This window comes from Chamaea fasciata, unplaced genomic scaffold, assembly GCF_029207755.1.
Source record: "Chamaea fasciata isolate MVZ Bird 193981 ecotype frontalis unplaced genomic scaffold, bChaFas1.0.hap1 SCAF_5, whole genome shotgun sequence".
NCBI lineage: Eukaryota > Metazoa > Chordata > Aves > Passeriformes > Sylviidae > Chamaea > Chamaea fasciata.
In genome coordinates, this window is record NW_027094090.1 from 67,346,689 (window position 1) to 67,368,708 (window position 22,020).

Below are 22,020 nucleotides of genomic sequence, written 5' to 3' on the forward strand. Positions count from 1 at the left end.
TCATAAAACTGTCATCAAATGTTTCACCCTGTTCACTTTCTGGCAGCATCTACTAGTTTTTAATATTAGTTTAATTAAGTTTTTAATTAATCTGCCCTTAATTTATTGTATTTGTGCACCCAGTGTGAGATTTGGAAAGTACATTTCATGTCAGATAACAGCCTCGAATGCTGGAAGTCTTCAGTAAAACTTTTACTTTACTTCAATAAAACTGTATTTTCCAGTACTGTGGGTGAAATGGTCCATAATTAAATGTGCGCAGGATTGTGAGTACCATTAATTACACTTGAACTAGCCCAATTTAGCTGTGATTACATATAAAAATCCTAAACACAGATTGAAACCTGGCTAGAAATCAGAGCCACCACCTCACTCTCCAGATGTCAGATTATTGTCAAACAGTTCATCATTATCCATTATTCACACAGACATTTGTAAATAACTGTTGGAGAAATGTCAAGTGTCTACAGAATCTTAGAAAAAAAAGTCTGGTATTGTACATAAAATTGTATATAAATGTACATAAATTGTTACATGTGTGTTTTTATTTGAATTGCCAATCCAATGCTGAGAAGGAAAGTTTTGAAAAAGGTTATCAGTCTTTTCCTAAGTATTGATAGAAGTGTGGACACTCCAGCTGTTTTACACGTGTTTGTTCTGGAGAGAATGGACACAGCTGGGTGTGCTCCACAGGCTGAAGAGACTTTCCAGTGGAAATCAATCTAACCCATTGTTTTTCTTCCATCTCTCCCTTCTTTCCACCCGTGTCCCGTCCCTCCCTCCCTCTTGCTAGGGAGTTTTCCAAAGAAAGAGAAAAGGCAAAGGCTCGAGGGGATTTCCAGAAGCTGAGGGAAAAGCAACAGCTGGAGGAGGATCTGAAGGGATACTTAGACTGGATAACTCAAGCAGAAGATATTGATCCAGAAAATGAAGATGAAGGCATGGATGAGGAGAAGCCTCGAAACAGTAAGCAACCTTCTTCTCTCACTTTCTCTTCCTTTTTCTCTCTCTCCTTCTCTGTGTCTCTCTGTGTTTTTAGCAATAAAGCCTGTGCCCATCTGCTGTAGAGCTGAGGTGGCTTCTGAGGAGGAAGAAGCTCTTCCTGAGATAAGCACTGTGTTTATACATGTTTCCAATTTAATGCTTGTAGGAAACCATGGGAAGCAGGAACACACCTTCAGCAATTGTTATTCTGCAGATCAGTGTTTAGTCTGTGATACAGCCTTTAGACCCTGATATTAAACAGACAAAAGGTCAATACTTGCTGGTAAAGTCCACTACTGAGAGAAGTTTTAAAATATAAACGTGCCTTCTATTAATTTATTTAATAGTAGCTCGGTGTTGCAGGTTCTTTGCACGTGGTTGGTTCCTTGGAAAGCAAAGGTTTCTTAGGGAAAGCAGTGCTCCAGTATGGGAGGAGGGCCAAATCAGCTCTCTTGTACCCTAAGTGGGCCATCTGTAACTCCACTGAAATCGTTTGCTTGTGCCAGGCTGGATAAAGCTCTCAGGCATTCCTTCTGAGGGCGTTATTTCTTACTCTTCTCTTTTGGAGTTGACGAGATGTTTGCACAAAGTGAAAATTCACCAACGGTCTCCTATTAGAAATCCTCAGGAAGGAGGGGCTTGAGGAAAGCAGTGCTCCCCAACATTTCATTATTTACAATGACTCTCCTGCCGCCTTCTCTTTTACCAACTCAGGCCGTGTAACGCTTCAGAACCACTGAGCAGTTATCTTTGCTGGTTGTGCCCCTGGGAAATGTCAGACTTGGGACCTTTACACAGCCAATGGACAGTGGCTCTGCTCTCGGCTTTCATTGCGTGAACGGGCATTTTCTTTGCTTGATTTTGGAAGAGAAGACATGAAACATGTCCCTAGATATCACCCTTCTCACCAAACAATCAAACTCTATGGAATGATCCCATTATAAATGTCTATTCCAGTAATAGGAAGATTGGGCATGGGCAAGTTGCGCCTTTCTTTCTTCAGCAAGATTTTTGATAGATGTTCATCACCTCTAGGATATTAGTAACCACTATTGCTGCCAAAATGATGAAGTTCTTTTAGGAAAAAAAAAAAAATTGGGCTAGTAAACTCTAGGTTCAGCCCATTTCAAACCTGGGCACATTTGTTTTAGCTTCTAAAATAATATTTTACGAGCTAAAATTTGAAATATTGGAATTTGATTTAACAAACAGGCTTAATAATACATAGATTCATTCAGTGATTATTTTTTGAGAGTTAACTCATTAATTTGGGTATGGCACTGTAGCAGGTTATGTTAATATCAGGTTATAGCCACAATACTTAGGTATCTGGACTTGAAGGAGTCCCTGTGGTGACTTTTCCCAGATCAGGTGGTTTTGATTTTTATGCTGGTGTTTTCATTGCTCATACAGTTTAGCTTGACAATTGAACCTCAGCAACCATTCAGAAATGAATTTATTAATCGTGGCCAAAATTTTTTTGCTCTGTGGCATAAATGCCCGAATAAATCAGATGAGGACTTCACTGCAGGTACTGTTGTGTGTGGTCAATCCATATTTGAGCTAACAAGTTCCTTTTATGGGTGGTGATATTAAGAACTGAAAGGTGTACAGCGTCTCCAGCTTGCTTGCAGTTTTTTTCTGGTCAATTTGGTAAGGCGAGTTTTGTAAGACATGGTTTATCAAAATTGTTCAGTGACTAATTAATGTTGATCTTCAAGGTATCAGCCCTGAAGATTTCAAATGACTGATCACTGAAGTGCACAGGGCAGGTCAGAGCTCCTTAGGCTGCTGTGTTAGCTCAATAAACTTTGGATGTGGCCTTTGCATCAGTGGTGTTGTTCTGATGCTCAGAGGACACGTGCTCCTGCCTCTGACAGTGATTCCCATCCACGCTTGAAAGAAATTGTGTCAGTTTTTGCTTCTTTGGCTTTCCCTTGGAGGTTTTTTGGGGGCTTGGAGTTTTGGGGGTTTTTTTAATGAAGAGTATCAGAATAGTTCAGAAGTTCAAATAAAAAATACTTATTAATCCAGAGACTCAGCTAATGTAAGTTCTGAGATTCAGCAGTTTGCACCATCTGTGCTCTGACCCAGGTAGTTTGCCTAAACTGAATCATCCCAAACACAGAGAACATATGTTTCCAGTCTCTTCTCTGCCCTTGGCAGCTACAGAGGTAGATTTTGCTGTCTTTTAACTTCGTAGAGAGTGCTGCCAGCTCGTCAGCCTTCTGTAAAACAGAGGACACAAGGTGGAAGGGAAGAGAAACTCACCTGCATCCCCTTTCTGTGACAGTCCTTAGGGCATCATTGGTCATATTTTGTGTTTGCTGCTGCTTTCCTCGGGCTCTCAAACCTTGCCCAAAGCCTCACGGGGTGTTTGCAGCCCTTAGTGAAGTTATCGAGTGCAAGGATACGACAGAGAGGACCTTAGTGTGAAGGAAAGGGTGAAAAAGAAAGGTGAATGCAACCAGAGTTGGACAACCTGTGCAGTCTTTAGCTCACCTCTCCATGGCAGAGGCCTTGGCATTTTTCTGAGGGAGCTCATTACCACTTGTTGCTCACATGGATTGAGAAACACTCACAGTGCAGGCTGAGTTAATTCTCTGCCTTTTAGGAAGTACCACATTTCAGGCAGTTTTTCCCATGTTGTTTGCAAACACGGGTTTGCCATTGTGACAGATGTGAGGTGGGAAACGTGAAAAGGCTTCTGGGGGCTGTTTGAGTTGATGGTTTTGTTCTGTGCTCTCTCCCCGACGTGCCTTCCACACGGGAAGAAAGAATTATTTTGACAGAGGGGAGAAACACGTCATGTCACACGACAGCCACTGAATTCAAAATTACGCCGTGGCGAAGAAAACCGTCCCTCCTGTCGCCACAGTTACTGGGAATTTGCACTTTTGTTTTCCCTTCCTCAGAGTGGTCTGGAATGCATCTGTTGCTGTGGGCAGAAGCAGGAAACCTCAATCCAAGCCAGATTCTCCTCCTGTTGAAATTAACCAGCAAAACTCCCACAGACTGCAGTGGGGCCACAAATAATCTATGAATGGGCAGGGCGAAGTAATTTGATGTTTCTGAGCTGCTCGGGTTTTGTCCTCCCTCTGTTTCCTTCTGTTTCAGTTCTATTTGGTGCCACCATTTGCAGAGAGAGTATCACCTCCCCAATGTCAACAGAGTCCCTAAAAAGAGAGAAAAAAAAATTCCACTGCTTTGTAAAGACCTTCCAAAATTCAAGACAATTTGTTGTTCTTGTTAAGTCACATCCAACACGGTGCTGTAAATTCAAGAGCTGATTTGCAGGTAGCTTACCCTACTAAAATTAAAAGTCTGATCATTCTTCAAGGCCCTGTTGTAATGGAACTGATGGCTGTGGATAATTAAGTTTTCGTGTAGCACGGCAGGAAAAAACCCAGTACAAATCAATGTGTTGCCTATCAAAATCATATTTCAGATGGCACGTTAAATAATGGAAGGTGTGTGTCTGTACATGCAGATTTATGCCTCTGTTGAGGTGGGAATAGTGCACAAGTGAAGACAAAAAGTACAGACATAGAGGCAGGTTTAAAATATATATTTAAAAATTAAGCTGTTTAAAAAGAAATAGCCTTCAATCTTCACCTTCAGAGCATTGCCATAGTGCCTTAGTGATCTTTGGAAATGTTTGTGAACATCTGAGTTCACTGCCTCTAAAGAATCAATGACAACCTAACTTTTTGGTGGTCTACAGGCTTTGTCTCACTCTTTCAACCACTGTTACTTTTGAGCATCGCCATAACTAGGAATTAGACTGCATTTAATCACAGGTTTATGAGAGTCCTCCCTGGAAAAAAAAAAATACTTTGAGACAAGGAAGACGTTTTCAGCAGAAAAGGCAAAATTTCAGAGGAGGTTGGTACCTCTTAGGCCATTACAGCTTCTGGAAAATCTGTGCCTTTCATGGAAACATTTTGAGCTTCTGCACATCAGGTCATAAATGAGAACAGGAGAGATGGTAGTTTAAAGAGGGGGAAGGGCTTAAATAGAAGGGAAGAGTTTTAGAGCTCTGGAAATAGAAGCCTCAGTAATTTAACCCAAACAGGGCTTTATTCCCAAGATCTCCAACAGTAGTTTGACTCTATTATGTAAGGGGGGAAAAAGGATGACCACCTGTCCCTGAAGGTCCAGGCATTTTAGGATTTATCTGTCCAATTTCTGTTGACTTGACTTCCTTTAGCGCAGTCAATGAATGCACCTCAAGGAGAATGTGTTGATTTCAGTGAGGTTGTGTACAAAATACCCACCAAATTCTGTGGAAAAGTTCTGTGGGAAAGTTAGTGATGTGGAGCTTTGTGTACAAAGATGACACCGAGATAAAAGAGCACCAACTTCAATTTGTACGTTTGTTCTATTTGAGCGTTTAATAATTTCGTACGTCAGCCTGCTCAGTGACCTCCAAATGGTGTGTTTGGTGTACTGAGAAGCAAGGGGCCTATTACTTTCAGCCCGAAATAAAATATCACGGTGCTCTGGGATAATGTTTAAGGTAGGGAGGATTTTCAAAGACTGCGTTACAAGCTAAAATGTCAAGGTGGCCTAAAATACTCTCGGGTCCATCTCCTGCAATGAAATGTGATGGGCGAAGTGCACAACTGGGGAATTGACATGGAACATGCAGAGGGGAAAATGAGGGAGTGGATATTTAAAAGGTGTCTATTTTACATCCAATCTTGACCCTCGCTGCCTTAAAACCCCTGTCTTCTTAGTGTATGAGCAAGAAGATGCTGTTCTGAGTTAATTTCTGTTTAGCAGAGCATACTTCAGCTTGTCTGTCGAGAGCAAATTAGTTCATCCTGTGTTATTCCAGTTTCATCCACAGACCGTGTCCTCGTGTATTTTACATGCACATGGAAGGACATGGACAACCACCCCTTGACAGGCAGGAACAGATACTGTCAAAAAGCAATTTAGAAAAACCCCCACGGGGGCATTGGATGGAACTCAAGATCGTCTTAACAATAGCTCTTAGAGGCACAGGCTGGAAAATGAAACCTTTATTAATTTAATTCCTCCAGTACCAGTTGATGGCTTGAGAAAGCCATCACAGAACGTGGTTGCATTTTGCTTTCCCTATTTGAATACAAGGAAATCATTGCCAGTCTTGTAAAATGATTTATTATCTGTCAGCACCTCGTCTAAAGAGGAAGAAAGCCCAATCTCTCCTGCTTTTATCATTGTCCACTGATGTGGAAAACAATCATCTGGTGACCAAGAAGAGATTAACTGCAGTGCCAACAATTTGTAGGCATTTCACAAGGGCCCACCTGATAGGTACTGCACAAGTTTGGTAACTGGGACAGATCTGTTCTCTCTCACCTGGGGACAGAGGGACAAAAGAAGTGCTTTTTGGTGTACCCTGTGCCACCAGCTTGTTCTAGGGGGAAAATATCCACGTGTAAATGTGCCGAGGGTTCCAACACATGGTTTGCTTGGACAGGGGTGACAGCAGCTCCCAGCTCTGTGCTGTGCCCAGTGGAAAACTGTCCCAGTGGCATTTTCCTGCCTTGTCATCGTTTGAAGCAGCTTCATACGCTGCTCTTAGTATAAATGCCAGAGTTTGAGGACACCTAATGAAAGGCCTTTGTAAATGATAAGTCAGCTTTGTTTCTGTGGTGCGGCTCTTCACAGAGAAGCTCAGGTTGCAATATTCAGCGCGGGTTTGTGCTACAGATGTCGAGCTCGAGCCTATAATTAGTTTGCTGCCTAGAAAAAGCTTCTCTAGGACATTAGTTCTCACATTAGGCTGAATCACTCCTAGAGGCAAAAAAAAATTGTTCTGAAATTCCTGGGGATTTTGCCTGGGTAAGGACTTGAGCCCCAACGGGTTTCATCCAAGGTCAGTAACAAAACATGCTGATGTCAGCACTCAGGAAAGTTGCCCAGTGTGAGGTCTTGGAGCACAGGGGCCTCTCATTGCTCACACATGACTTCAATATTATGTAACTGGCATCCACCAAGGAGAGAGCATGAGGTTTCTGGGGTCTGAAATGACTTGCAGCAGTCAGGAGTCCACTGAGTGCTGTTTGCCCAGTGCATCATTCGCCTGGCTAAAATGCAGTTGATTCTGGCATGAATTCGACCCACTGTCATCACCAAGCATGTGCTTTCCATAACTGTACTGAAATAAATGTGTGATCAGATCCAGGTAAACTCTGATATCCTAGAAAGAAAAAGCTATATATATATAAATATCAGAAGGAAAAAAAAAATATAAAAAAGAGCGTTTGTGAGGCTTTATAGTGACCCTGCAGGTAGTTGTGGTAGCAGAGTGCACAGGGCAATGCTCTTCAGGGATGTAGGGGAAAATAAAGCTGTCATTTCCAAGCATCGTTTTCATTGTAGAGTTTCTGTGCAGCTCAATAACAACAACAAAAAAGATCCTTTCAGGTGGTTCTTCTTCCACCTTTCCATCAATGTCAACAAAACTCTGATGTCAACATTTGACTTTTTCCTATTGGAATAAAATCAAAACTGAGAGTAGATTTTCTTCCCGACTCTCTTCATATGTTGTTTCCTTTTTTATTTTTTTTATTGTGAGTGAAAAAACTTGGAGGCAGCAGATCTTTATCCTTGATTGTTTTGTATTTCTCCCTTTCCAGGAGGAAATACTTGGGAAAAAAAGTTAGTCTTCTCAACAAAGTGAAATTTAAAACTTGGGGGTTTAAATCGTGCTTTAAATTGCTTCAGCTACAGCATTGATTCTTGAAATATGTGTATGCAGGGTGATATTTGGAGAGGGGTGAAATCTTGTTCTGGACTCTTTGGTCCAGTTAACATCTTGTTAACATCTTGTTAACACTGCTCTAACATCTTGTTGGGTTAGGTGGGATTTACCTACCACAGCAGTAACTTATCAGCAGGGAAGGAAGGGGAAGAAGGTTTTCAAATGGTTGTTTGCTCTTTGTTTCACGTTCAAAGCCTCCTTTGAGACAGACAGAAAGGAAAACTGGGAAGTTGTGAAATCTACAGGACAATGGATGCCAGCAGAGAGACCAAACTCCAAAACTCTGCTAACTTTTGCCCACAGGCTCATTTTTTTTTTCTGCTTGCTCCCTCGCAGGCCTCAGAGGTTCCAGCAATTAGATAAGCTTCCAGGTTACTGTAGTTTACATCTTTGGAAAAAAAAACTCTTCCCCTCTGAGTGAAAAAGTTTTGTGATGATCTACACGTGCTCTTGCTCTCTCGCAGCTGAGAATTTGGCTTGTCTTCTTCAACTCACAGGTCCTTCCAGTTCCTCCCTTCCCTGGTTCTTGCGTCCTGAGGCACAAACAACTTTGCCCTGAGGAACTGCTGGAGCGGTGCTGTGAGAGCAGCTGCAGCATGTAGAGACTGACATGAATGTTGATAGGGCAATAAATTCATCCACTATAAAAGCTTTTTCCCCAGCAAAGACTGACTGATGAGAGAACACCTCTGTTCTCCCTGCTAGAAGAGAGGCTTGTGTTGATGTAGGAATTCTCTTATAGTACCGGTTTGTTACATGGAAGCACCTTTGAAGGCAGGGGTTTAGAGGGAATCCGTTGTTTTTAGAGCTGGGGAAGACGCCTTGGTGCAAATAAATTAATCTCTGTCTGCCCTGTTGGCAAGTGTTTCTTGAAGCTGTCAAGATTAATCCATTGACGCTGGTTCTGCTCCTCAAGAGAGGACGTTAGTGTGTGAGAAAGCTGCCTTTGCCATACCTGCTGATAAATTGTTTTATTCCCCACGCATAGAGAGGCATGGAGAGCATTTGCTACCAGCATCTCCACAGAAAAACTTTTGGAAGAAATGCCACAAACTCCCAAGCTGAATATTCATCGAGCAAGACCGTTTTTTATTCCTTTTTTTAAGCAGAGGCCTAAAGCATGCTATTAAATCTTTGCAAGGACGCTCAAAAAGTGGTTTTAAAAACTACGGAGTGTTCTGCAGTTCCTGCTGAAGTCAGTGAAAATGGCCCATGGTCAGTGTTTTAAAGTAAGTTACCATTGCAGATGTGGTCTCAAGAGCCTCTTCGCTGAGAGGAAAGCGCTGGTGAGCAGGACTGATAGCTGAAATCCTGAGCATTGTTTTGATGTGGTATGGAGACTGTCAGGAGAGGGGCTGTGGTGTTCAGGAACGGTAGCTGAGGGACACGAAGCATGTGTTTTGAGTTAGAAACAACTGCTGGGGCTGAGAACCACTTTTGTTACAGTGATGTCAGCCAAGATCAAAGCCACAGTGTGTCTGGCACTGTATATACCGAAATTAGAAGTATGTTGTATGCATTTCCTTTTCACAGGAAATCCAAACTGGTGAAGATGGGGTTCAGCTGACTAAAGACATTAATCTAATGCCAATTTAGACACCTCATCATACCCAAGACTTCCACTGTGAACTGGCAGGTCAAGTACAGCAGCTGAGGCTTCTTTTACTCTTGCAGTGTGATAGTTGGAAGGAATATCCCAGATGGGGTGTCAGAAATGTCATCCAGTGCCTCAGAAAAGGCAGCTGAGTGTGGCGAGTCCAAAGACGTGTAGGAAAAGTTTAGCACGAGTCGAACCTTCAATACTGATCCTGTAAGCTGAATGTCTTAAAAGAGTGTGCTGGAACCAGCTGTAACAGAAATTGTTCTGGTGTGATGGCTTTTTTCCTCCTTGTCCAACTGTGTACTCATCATGACCAATCTCTTTGTCTTCCCTTGCGTATTTTATGTTAGAACTCCAAGATTCATGTGCAGAGAGGTAAATGCTGAAGCCCGAACCAGGAGCTGTGTTTGGGAAGAGCCCAGGGCAGACTGAGGGGGTGCAGGAGGAGTGCTAGCAGAGCTCTGCTGAGGAAATTCTCATTTCCTCCGCCTCAGCCATCCCTCACGGCAAGGCAGCTTGAGTGGTTCATTGCTTGCTGAAGTCGACTCGCAAGCAAGCACACAAGAAGGCGGAGATAGAAGTGTTTTGGTTTAAGCACAAAACCAAAACAGGGTTAGGACAGTGGCCCTGCTGTTGCACAGGCAGCGCGGTGGAGCTGTGCAGTGAGCTGTGGCTGCAGCTCCTGGGGCACGGCTCGGAGGCAGGGAGCCTCGGTGACATTACTCAGCTGAAGTGGCACACATGGAACCAAGCTGGCAGCCAGGGCTGAGCAGCTGAGGAGAGCTGACAGCTGTGAATGGCACCCAGCCCTTTCCAGGGCTTTGGGAAGCCCGCAGCAGGACCCTGGTGCAGGCACAGCTCCAAGGGAGCAGCAGTCACATCCTCACCCTGTGCCTGCTCCCTTCTGCTTACGGGGTGAAACTCCCCATCCACTCAGCACAGTCTGCTGGTGGGATAAAAACCTCAGCATGTCTTTGCTCCCGGGGAGAAAAGCAGGTCTCTCCACGCCAGTTATCTCAGAGACAACATCAAGCCTAGAGGGGTGGCGGGGGAAGGAAAATGTTTCCAACTGAGGAGCTGAACTGAAAATAGCTGTGGCACTGAGCCTGCCTGCTGATTGCAGCAGCTCTTCAGTTAGCAGGGTGGTAGAGACAGGACAGCAGATTAGAGAATCGGCCGTTCAGACCTTGAGGCCTGAATTCAAATTCAGCTTTAGTGCCCACAGGTGGTTGTCGGGCTGCCCACCTCCTCATTCCCATTTACCAGGTTCACGAATCACGGCATGATGCAGCCCTCTTCTCCTTTCCCACTTGAGGAAGGGCTGCACTCAGACATGTCCCTCTAGGTTCAAGCTGTAGAGGACTTGCAGTGAACCCAAGGAGAGGGGTCCCTTTGGATCAGGCTGAGGATGTTACATTAAAACCCCTGGTCTGGGGTAGCAGAAGGGTTAAGCATCAGAACTAGGATGCAGTGGCAGAGCTGCTGGATCCTCACAGATCAAGATGTTAAGTGTGTTTCGTGGCTGCTTGAAGAACCAGGAGCAGAACAACAGGGCTGTGCCGGGTCACGAACGACTTGTTTTAACACAGCTGTGTGAGGGAAGCTTGCATAACACCTGCCCACACTGAGCTTAACTCAAGCTGTTGTTATCAGTCCCTCGCTCTCCTGCATGCTGGAAGTATTTGCAAACCAGGAGTCTGTTATTTCAAGGCCACTATAAAATGCCCATTTCTTTGGCTCACAGTCATTAGCCTATTCTCAATGCCTTGCTCAAGAGGTAGAGAAGCTTTAATCACACCTTTGACAAGCTGACTTGAAGGGCAAGGCTCTTTAAGTTCAATTTTTGCTTTTCTCCTGGCTGCACAGTAGTGCACAGCCTGCCCAGCTAGCATGTCTCATGCTTCTGACTCATATGATATTGTGATGACAGTGTCTAGTATCAGACTAGTCATTATGTTAGTCAAAGTGTCTGAAAGGACACCACATGCAGCAGCAGCAGCAGCACACAAAATCACAACCATTTTGTTTACTAGGCACAGAAGAAATGCAACAGAGCAGGGTTTCAAAGCAGGATTTTGTGGATGTTTGGGAATAGGAGAGGTGAGCTCCATTTCAGGTCACGAGGCTGGATTGGATCTGTTCAGTGTGATGCAAAAAAAAAAACAACTCCAAGGGGCTTTCACAGAGCCCTGGCTCTGGAGAGACCCAAATCTCATCAACAGATCAGTGAACTGAACTGCTCGATTGTTTGCTGTCAAGGAAAGCATCATCCCTGAGCCTTCTCACACATCCCACGTGAATCCTGCTATTAGAAAATGTCTCCACTCGCTGAGAGCTCATCTCAGCCAGGCGCTGTCTGCTCAGATGGACAGGGCCTTGCTGCTGTCTTCTCTTCATAGGATTAATGCTTAAATATTTTAAACACTACTCCTAAATGGAGTTTTTCCCTCATGCGGGGAGCACACACTACTCTTCCAGCGTGCAGAGTGGTGCTTCAGATGAAAATTCTCAGTCGCCTTTTCTTTCCTACCGTCTCTTTGCCTGTGTCCCAGTCACTCTCCAGCTGTTCTGCCTGTCCTTTGAAATCAGACAGCCCAGTTTTTCCCTCACATTCACTTTTCTTTGGGGTTTTTTTTGGTTTGGTTTTTCTGCCAACAGGAGCCAGCCTCCCGGAGAATAGTTTCCTTCTTCTCTACCAGAGAGGATACACCTTCTCATCGGCACAATTCCTGCCTAAAGCTCCCTGGTTGTAGGGTTGTGCGAGCTTCCTCTGGGGAAAATGCCCGTTAGAAGTTACTAGGGCATGATTTCCCACCCACTGCACCACCCAAACAGTCCCTGCTGTCCCAGCCTCTCCTCTCGTGTGCTCTGGATCACAAACTGTAGGCCACTCACCAAGTTCTCAGGCATCACCCAACCCACCTTGAAATGGCTTTTGAACGGGCAAGAACGTCATAAATCAGCCAGAGCTGCATCTCAGTCGCTTTGAAGCTCAGCAGTCCAGGTGAAATGCAGGCACCTAGACTCCCTGGAGAGTTTCTGATGGCCTGAGCAGATCAGCTTGGAAGTAGCTGCTGTAATTTTCTTTTTGCTTCTCCCAGACTCTGCAGGGAGGGTGGATCCACAGGGCCGTGCACTGAAAGAGCAGAGATGCTGCTGCTGAGGCAGAGACCCTGATCAGAGTTACCACCCCATCATGCAGGTGTATATTTGTGTGGCTGGGCTGATGCAGAAGTCTCCCAGAAAGCAGCACGTGGGCTGCTTTAAAGCCACATTGGTGCTTAAAACCTCTGTCCTGCCTATTTTCATTCATAACAATGCCCAGTGAGAAATTTGAGTAACTTCATGATTATCAGAGGCACAAAAAAGCAGAGGGAATTTTAGTTGTTTTTACTGTCTCGAGGGCCCTTCCTTGGTCATGAGTTATTTGGTTCGTGATCGGTGTTTGTATCACTTCCCAGCACTTTATCTACAGCTCTCACGCCCCCATTTCTAAGTCACCTGCAATAATGGAATCCTGATTTTCTAGTGAGGTGCTCCTGCTATTTGTGCCCACATATAATTTTGTGGGGTTGTTTCAGGAGCACTCGATGGCACCGCTGCCTGTCCTTAATTCCTCTGCTAAAAACCATAAAGAATGCGAGAGAGAGGACTTGTAGAACTCTTACAAATGTGCCGTTGTGATTTGTTCAAAATGCTGTTGAGAGAGTCAGATCCTCAGTAGTTTTGCCTTTCCTTCATTTCGGCTGTCCATCCTTGAATTGCTTCAGAATTTTGTGGGGAACCGGGGACGTTGCTCAGAAGTATTGTAGTGGCACAAGAAACCCTATAAAGCATCTCCTGGCAAATAAATGCCTTGCACTTTGGCACCTCAGTTGTTGCTCTCAGCAAGGCAAACGGTGCAAGTCATTTATCAGACAAGGAAATCAGTTTAGGAGGTCACGGGAGGATCCAGATTCAGGAGAGAGACATCTTTCAGGGTGTGCACTGGTGGCACCTCTGTCACCCCGTGACCCAGCCGATCTGTCTTCCTTCAGCCGCAGGGATTGGGAGAGTTTCTTGCATTGCTCTTGCAGGCAGATTCTGTGCCTGGAATGGGCTCCCACAGCAGACTCAGGTGTTTGCTCAGCAGCACAAGCAGTTATCCAGGGGCACTGTCCCTCTTGCCCTTTTCAGCTCAGAGTTAGACTCCTTTCTGCAAAGTCTACTTTTGGGTGCGTCCCATGCCTTGCTCTTACGAGATATTTACCACCGGTCGTGCAAAGAAAAGCTTTGTCCTTCAAGCAGGAAATGCAAAGAGATTTTCGGTTCTCCCTTTGAAATCCAGAGCAGAGCATGTGTGACACCGGCAAATGCTGTCACTTGGCAGGGCCAGGAGTCTGGCTGTGCCTGTTACTTGGTCCTCTGTGCAATGTGCATTCCGCTCACTGGCTGCAATGAACAAATATTTATGGAATGCAGCATATTACTGTCAATGTTGCTGTAAAAAGAGGGGAAATGGCAGCTGTTCAGACGAGCTGAGGAGTTTGTTACAGTGGAATAAATCCCAGGGATTAGTAGCGAGGTAATGCTTTTATAGGTGTGCAGTCATCTGCATGTGGTGATGACAGATCTGTTAATCACAGGTCTGCACAATTAATGTATTTCACTCAGTACAATACATTTCCCTTCCTCCTTCTGTAAGGTATAAATTTATGTAGGTAAGGTGTAATTTATGTAGCCCATAGCTATATCCCCTCAACATGTGTTTGGGCATATGGTGACCCTCTGGAAGGGGAGAAGGACGAGTTAAAACAAGGCTTTGTAAATAAAATATATACTTTGCAATTTATACAGTAAAATAGATAGCGTGTCTATGAATGAAACATTTGATGATACAATACTCCATCTCAGTATTGGCAGCGTTCCTACTTGGTGCTGCTCCATTCAGCAAGGCAGTTTTACTCTGCATCAGCTTCTGTGGTGCAGCCCAGTGCCCAGGCTTGGTGTAATCACAGGTCTTGTCGCTGCACAGAGCCTCTGGTGCCTTTCATGGGTGGAAAGGTGTTTTGACCAAAAGCCTTTTCCTGTCTAACTGAAGGGGATGAAAATGGCAATCGCTTGCTGGCTCCTTATGACTGTCCTTGTGCTCTGTGGCTGACCCTCAGTGGGAGCGTGAATCCAGCTCGTCCTCCTCACCGTCGCATTCATCTGTGCATAATCCAAAATTCGGTTGTGCAAAGTGTCTGTGTTACGTGTGTTTAATGTAATATAGTGTAAAGTGTTGTCCATTGCTGTGAGTCTTGGTCTCTGAGCCCTTGGAAAAGACTTTTCCAAGCACTTCCACAATTTTTCTGGGTATTTTTTTTACTGTGCTAGATTTATTGACACCTTGTCTAAGTTTGGGAGGCACACAACCACCAAGATCCTACACACAGTTCAAGTTCCCTTTCTTCTCCTCCTGTAAAAGCTTTTCTGTCACAGAGCTCCTTTTCAAAGCAGAAAACACTCAAGAATTCCCCAGTCACGTCTACTACATTTTCCTGACAAAATCAGGACATCCATGGAAAACTAATGTCTTACCTCTGCAGTTTATCTTCTGGATGCTGCCTGCATTCAAGAACACAGCCACTGATTGTTCCCAAGGCACTGCATGTATGGAGCAGAATGAAAGCTGTATCTTATTTAAATTAATGAATAAGATGAATGAGTGCAGCATGTTCAAAACAGGCAGAAGAGGAAAGCTAGGCAATATTCACATATTAATTAAAATGAGAGCTCTCCACCAAAAAAAAAAAAAAAAAAAAAAAAAAAAAAAAAAAAAAATAGGGAGTCAATTGATATTCTGACAGCTGCCCATAGACTCATTCATGAAATGATGGGCATGAAAAGCACCACGGGAAGCAGGGTTTTACTGGAGACAAAGTCATTCACTTGATGCACACACTGCTCAGGGAAGCAGCCTGGGTATTGCAATTTATTCTTGTTGTGCTTGATGGGGGGGGGGGGGGGGGGGGGGGGAATTCTTAAATCCCAGCTGGAGAATTCACAGGGCTACTTTGCTCTTTAGATTTGCTTTACAGTCGTGCCGAGCCCCGCTTGGGAGACATTAGCATCAGTAGTAAGTGTGGTGCTTAGCACTTATCGTGATGTGTTTCATCTGCACCTCTCAGAGAGGCTGGCAAGGTGAGGGCAGAATTACAACCTCCCCCGGGCAGAGGAACTGAACAGGGATGTAGGAAAGCTTGGTCATGTGGCCAAGGTGACACAGTAAAGTCAAATGGTGGGCAGGTGACTTCGGGGCCCTCTGACCTCAAATGCCGGTGTGGGCAAAAGGGAAATATAAAAGGGTCAAAATATTTTGACCCGTATTTTGCGAAGTAATTCGTTACCAGTAGACATTGGCGTATCAGAGCCTGAGTGAGCGTATTATAAAAGTCAATCAAATGTCTTCTTGGTTTTTTTAATCTGAAAACCCTCTACGAGGCTCTTTGACTATGAATTCTGCTGGATAGTCATGCTGTTTTTCAAGTCAGGATTTAAAGTAAATGTCTTTTTTTAACCTGTCCGTGCAACCGAGGGACACACCAGCATGGCATTCAGAAAATCTGTGGTAGGAACCTATCTGCCTCTGTAGCAGAACTCAGCTAAATCAGAGAGGGGGAGTCAACCTCCAATATACCCAGTTTTATAGTTAATGTCCAGATCTGCAAAGTCGTGGAGTAACACGTCCCATTTAAATCTGTGAAAAGTTTGTTTTGCCTGCGTTTCTGGAGTTGGGCATCCTTTGCCCAAGCATGACTGCCTCTGAGGCTTAAAATGTCACAGTATTAAAGTGCGATTCAGCAAGAAGTGTGACAGCATTATATAATCCGTGGAAATAAATCTGAATATTAAAATTACTTCCACTGCCAAGATGACAAGCATTTCACAAACGCAAGATGCGACAGTAGAAGCGATATTTCTGAACCGGGAGGCAAACATTGTTCTCCAAGGGTGTGAGGGAAAAATTGTCTCAGGGCCGCACAGAAGGGTATTTTCTTGTGCCAGCTTTCGGTTTCAGTGGTTGGCTTTCTCTTGGCAAGCTGCCATCCAATAATTCATGGCATGCCCATGGGGCATTTCATCAGAGGAGGGACATATGTTAGTGCAAGAGCAGAGCTGGTATCAGTGCTTGATGCCAGTGACATGGAACAGGAGCTCTCAAAGGGTCTTGCACATCTGTCCAGCCAGCCACGGACTGCAGGCTCTGCTCTTATTTTTCTCTGCCTTTTAGCTCTCAGAGCTAGAATTGACACAACACACGAAGCATTTTTCAGGTTTGTTTTTTGAGGAAGCTGCTGGATAGCTTTTGTTGCTGCTTTAACTGCTGCGGGGATGCTACATGTAAGTGATGTGAAATCGGAGTTTAGGTAGTCCGGGAGAAAAAGTCTGCTTTCGGTGATGAGCCACACTGTGGCAAGATGTAAGAAGTGCAAAGGCTTCGAAAGGAACGGGAGAGAGAATATCTATCGGTCCTTGAGGTTTGCACTCTGTTGAAACCATGAGATACTTGCCTGCTTTTAAAAAGTTGGTTTGCTTCCCTTTTAAAAAATTGCCATCTATGCTACCTAGAGGATATGTAACTAATGGGAGATTTCATCAATCCCAGTGAGTTGTGGACACAATGGTAAATCTAAAAAAAGGAGATTCCCATGTAGGCAAAGCCACCAGGATTTGTATCAGCCTTTGCATATTTTTTGCCTTTGTCTCAGCTCCCAAAATTACAGGGAGGAAATGGCCATTGAGATGGCGTTGTCTGTATGCCATGGTCCTAAACACAACTCTGGTCTGGACTTGAGCCCACCATTTGGGGAAAAAAAAAAACATCTCTTCCTGATTAAAACATTCCTGTGGTGGATTTACCACCAGCATTCTTGGTACACGGCTCCAGTAATTAATTACCCGGACTGCAAAAAGTGCCTGCCTTGTTTCTAGGCTGGAGCCAGGGTGTGGGCGCAGGGTCTGGCTTCTCTGAGAACTGAGGCAGATAAGAAAGCCATCTGGGCTGTATTTGCTCTGCTTCCTCTCACATTGAGCCACAGTTTGAACCTCACAGCACTGCACACCTGATCATCCTGAAGGTGGCGTGAGGTGCCAGGTGAAGAGATTGTGCTTCTGAGAGCATTGGGGAACTCAGCCCTAATGTCCCCTCTGTCCTGACCTTTGTCCTCTAGACCATCGTTCCTCTAACACTTCACACCATCCCAACACTTTTGATTGCCCTTAACATTTTCCGTCGGGGAGGTGTAATGAGCTGCTGTGAGGTGGTGCCAGCAAAGGGATCCGTGGGGTCTCTTCAGCCCATGTACCACTGCACCTGCACCTCTCACTTCACTAAGTTTGACTTTCTGCAGCAGTAAGGTCAGGGAAGTACAAGGTGCACTCTAAGATGTCTCTGGGATATGACACTTAAATTCATTAAGTTCATGTTCTCAGGAGACAGATATTAAAAAAAAAAAAAAAAAAAAAAAAAAAAAAAAGAACAGAAAGCAAATGGGAGTTGTGGTCTGATGATCTGCTAGTGATATTTCATACCTCTGTACACCTTTGTTTTGCATTTTGCACTTTTAACTCACACGATTAAGTTTTCAGACGGAAGTGGGTATCATGTGTAAGCTGAGTTCCCTGTTTTTTCCTTTCGCCTGTCACTGGCTGCATGTTCTCTGTTGATGTCTTGTTCCTGGTACTTGACACTGACCATCTTGTCTGTGAAAGGAAGCCCTCCAGCTGGTTTGCCTGATGAGAAGAAAGGAAAGTTTGCTTGGTTTAGTCACTCCACAGAAAGCCATGGTAATGTTGCACTCTGTGTCCACACTGCACGTGTCTGTGTGTCTGTATATCTCTGTGCAGACTGGCCTATAAATCAGCTTTGTGCTCTCCTGCATGTGTGTGCCTGGCTGTGCCTGTTGCCTGTGCAGTGTCCTCTTCATGCACTCAGCGTAAAAAGCTGCTCTGCAAATCAATCTCGTGCTAATGTCTTCACAGTAAGCTCAAATGTGTCTTGGAAGTGTTTTACCTCATCTCCCAAACTGACTTGTGAAATATCAGCGTTTTGGTTTTATTCCTGCAGGGCTTACTCTGGACAAAGAAATTTAATTTTGAGTGTTGTTGTTTTTCTCATAGCTTACTTGACTGCTTCATGTATATCAGAACATGAATTCAGTTTATTCCTTAATCTGTCTTTCCAAATAGACAAGATTATTAAAACATCTGTCTCCATAAAGGAGCAGGCAGCATTAGAGTACCACATTTCCTAGTTCTGTCAGTGCTAGAGAGTCCATTATTCCATGTGGTCCTAAGAACACTGTACAAGAACTTTAAATTTCCCAAGAAGTGTGTTGGAGGTATGTGAATTGCTGTGATGGGATGAAGGAAAGATTTTGAGGGACATTTCTACCGTAATGCTTTCAAAGCATTAACCCAGAATGTTTTTGAAAGGACCTTCTGATGCCTTTTTACCCCCTGAAAGAAGACCCTGGCCCCATGAGCATCTGCCCAATTGAAATGCAGAACCTATTTCTTCTACGTTGGCTCGTTTTGCACCAATGACCCACAAACAGACGTATTCTTACTACTGAGTTACACATTCCTACAGGCTATCAGAAATCTCTCCAACAGCTAACAGCACATGCTGTCAAACCTCATCTGAGATATGAACCCAACAGCTAGCTTAGGTCATGTCCTGAAGTTTTACCAGGCTCCTGGGAGATCTATTTAACTCCTCCATCATTCAGTCTGAAGTATAATTTTTTTCATTTTTGTGTATTCCAAAAGGGGTGAGGAGGGAACAGGACACATACTGGATCCCATCCATTTTCCTGCCTTTAACTGAATGATTATGTATCAAGAGTGATTGGAGCTTATGCAGGAGCTGTGAGCATCTGGGAAAGTGCAAATGGTGTGGGTTGGAGGGATGTTTTATGGTCTGTAGAAGCAAAGAAAAACCTTGAGGTTTGATAACAGCTAGAAACAGGTTCTTGGATCTAGATGAGAGAGGTTCACACCTGAGGTTGCTTTCACTTGATGTTTGTCCCATGGTGCTTCTGTAAAAGCCTGGAAGGTTCAGTCCAGTTCTTAGCTGTGAGAGTCAATATAAAGCTGCTCCATAGCCCATATTCATTAGCTCCTTTGTTGGTAATATCTGAGTGGGTCAGAGAGTCTCAATTTCTCTCTTGTACCTCTAGGTCCAGTTTCTAGGTGTAAGGTTAAATCACATTCCTGGATAGTAAATAACAGATGAGCTATCAGTATTCTTCATGTGGTATTTGCTATCATGCTAACAGAAGCTGTTTATCTGCATGCATTTCAATCCTGGTACCTTTTATTTGCAGTCTAATCATTGCACAAAAGAATAGGGAGGGCTGGTTAGGCTGCTGCAGGTAAAAAGACATTTTTCTAAAATGTTCGATGGAATCAAACAAAAGCTTATTGTTGGTTTTGTCAGGTTTTGGTTGTTTTTTTGTTTGTTTTTTTTTTTTTTTTACTTTCCAGTGGTTCTCATTCATAAAATTTCCAGGAACTGACTCTGAAAGAAGGAGAGCAGCTGCTTCTTCCCTTTTCTTTGGCGTTTGAGTAGCTTTTATGTTCCTGAAGTCTACCTGCCCGACCTGCTCTGCGCAGGGAGGCACTAGACTCGCTCAGCGAATCGTTTAATCCTCAGGAGCTGCAGCTGAGGGTCTTTTCACGGAGCCAGTTCCTTCAGTCAAGGACTCATTCAGAGGTTCTAATGGCCACCCCTCTCTTTTTCCTCCCTCTGACCCTTGCAGTGAGCATGCCCACCAGCGAGACCGAGTCCGTCAACACCGACAACGTGCCCGGCGCGGACATGGAGGGCGAGAACTGCGGCGCCAGGCTGGCGTGAGTACCCACGCACAGACCCCGGGCACGGGGCTGGGGCACAGCCAGAGCATGGGGCAGGCTCCTCAAAGTGAACGAAACCCACGGAGGGGGCAAAGGAGAGGCTGAAGATCTCTCCATCCAGGTTCTTGTCTTAATTGCGATGCATTAGTGAGGAATCGCTCGTTTCACGCAGGGACAGAGGGCCCGGGATGAGCAGAGCTGGTTTTTCCTTTATATCTAAAAGAGGAACTGGTGGAAAACTGTAGCCATGGTTCCGTGCCTGAGATGTTTTGGTTTTCTGAAATTCTTTTCCCAGGGAATTTTCTGTAAACAGGAGAAATGTTTTGGTAAACTGTACCTATGTTTTCATTCCTTTCCCTAGCAGGGACTTCTTCTTGATGTCCCTCTGCTCTGACCAATGTGATTGAAGAGGTTTTGCCTTTGTGTCACCAATCAAATTGGTCTGTGCAAAATAGTATATGAGAAAGACACATCCCAAAAATAAGAGTCATTTTCAGCCTTCTGAAGCTCAGGGTCTGTATGGTTGTAGTGTAAAACAGCGTCAGATAACAGGATTCTTATTTTAAAACCCCTCACTGGTGGTAGACTTTCAAAACCAGTACATGTAGCCTGAAGGGTGGAAACGACTGGTCTATTTTAATTTTTTCTAAAGATTCTCGTTCGCTTTGCAGTGCCTTGTGATAGAAATACATTGAGGGTTGCTCCCATCCTGGAGCCTGAATTACACCCTTCAGATGCTGAACTGAGTACTGTAGTGACAAAGAAATGCAGCAATTAGGAGGGATTAATGCCTACTTGAAACTGCGCCATTGTAATTAGTGGAGATGCTCAAGAACGTGTGAGATAGCAGTTGTGAAATGCCATAATACGTGGTGTGGGTTTTTTTTAGCCTCACAGAGAGCAAGTACAGGCAAGAGGAGTCCTTTATTCCCTTTTGCATTAGTTAAACAAGAATGGACTTTGGGCTGTGGGGCAATACTTTGTTACCTCCAAATTTCCTGAAAATATCAGTGCTATAGCTTGTACCACGCTGGAGTATTTTGAGGTTCTGTCCTGTCAGCTATCTTGAGTCCTTGGGTGTTGCTTGAATGGACCAGGTGGGATCCATCCTAGGGTGATGGGGAACTGGAGGAAGAGCTCTCCAAGCCACTCTCTGTTATTTGATATCAGTCAGTTCTGGCTCACCAGGGAGGTCCCAGGTGACTGGAAGCTGGACAATGTGACACCCATCCCTAAAAAGCCAAAAGGGGGATCCAGGAAACCACAGGCTGGGAACAGAGTGGCTGGACAGTGGGCAGGCAGAAAGGGACCTGGGGTTATGACTGGCAGCAGCTGGACATGAGCCAGCAGTGTGCCCAGGTGGCCAAGAAGGCACCTGGGCTGGACCAGGAATGGTGTGGCCAGCAGGAGCAGGGCAGGGATTGTCCCCCTGGACTGGCCACCGGTGAGGCTGCACCTCCAGTGCTGTGTCCAGTCCTGGGCCCCTCAGTTCAGGAAGGATGTTGAGGTGCTGGAGTGAGTCCTGGTGAAGGGTCTGGAGCACAAGTCCTGTGAGGAGCAGCTGAGGGAGCTGGGAGTGTTCAGCCTGGAGAGGAGGAGGCTCAGGGGAGACCTCATCACTCTAAAACACCTGACAGGAGGGAGCAGCCAGCTGGGGGTCAGCCTCTGCTCCCAGGGAACAGCAACAGGACAAGAGGACACAGCCTTAAGCTGTGCCAGGGGAGGTTTGGGTTGGACATTGGGAAGAAGTTCTTCACAGAAAGGGTGATTGGACATTGGAATGGGCTGTCCAGGGAGA

At 44.8% G+C, this 22,020-nt stretch overlaps 1 protein-coding gene across 1 annotated transcript in view; it reads left to right on the top strand.

The window, feature by feature from the left end:
* The window catches only part of CACNA1C (calcium voltage-gated channel subunit alpha1 C), a 449,625-nt gene that overhangs the window by 316,449 nt on the left and 111,156 nt on the right, over nt 1-22,020 (top strand). The window contains exons 10-11 of the mRNA XM_066184282.1: nt 794-966; nt 20,129-20,219. Coding sequence (XP_066040379.1) covers nt 794-966; nt 20,129-20,219 — 264 coding nt within the window. The remainder of the gene's footprint in view (nt 1-793; nt 967-20,128; nt 20,220-22,020) is intronic.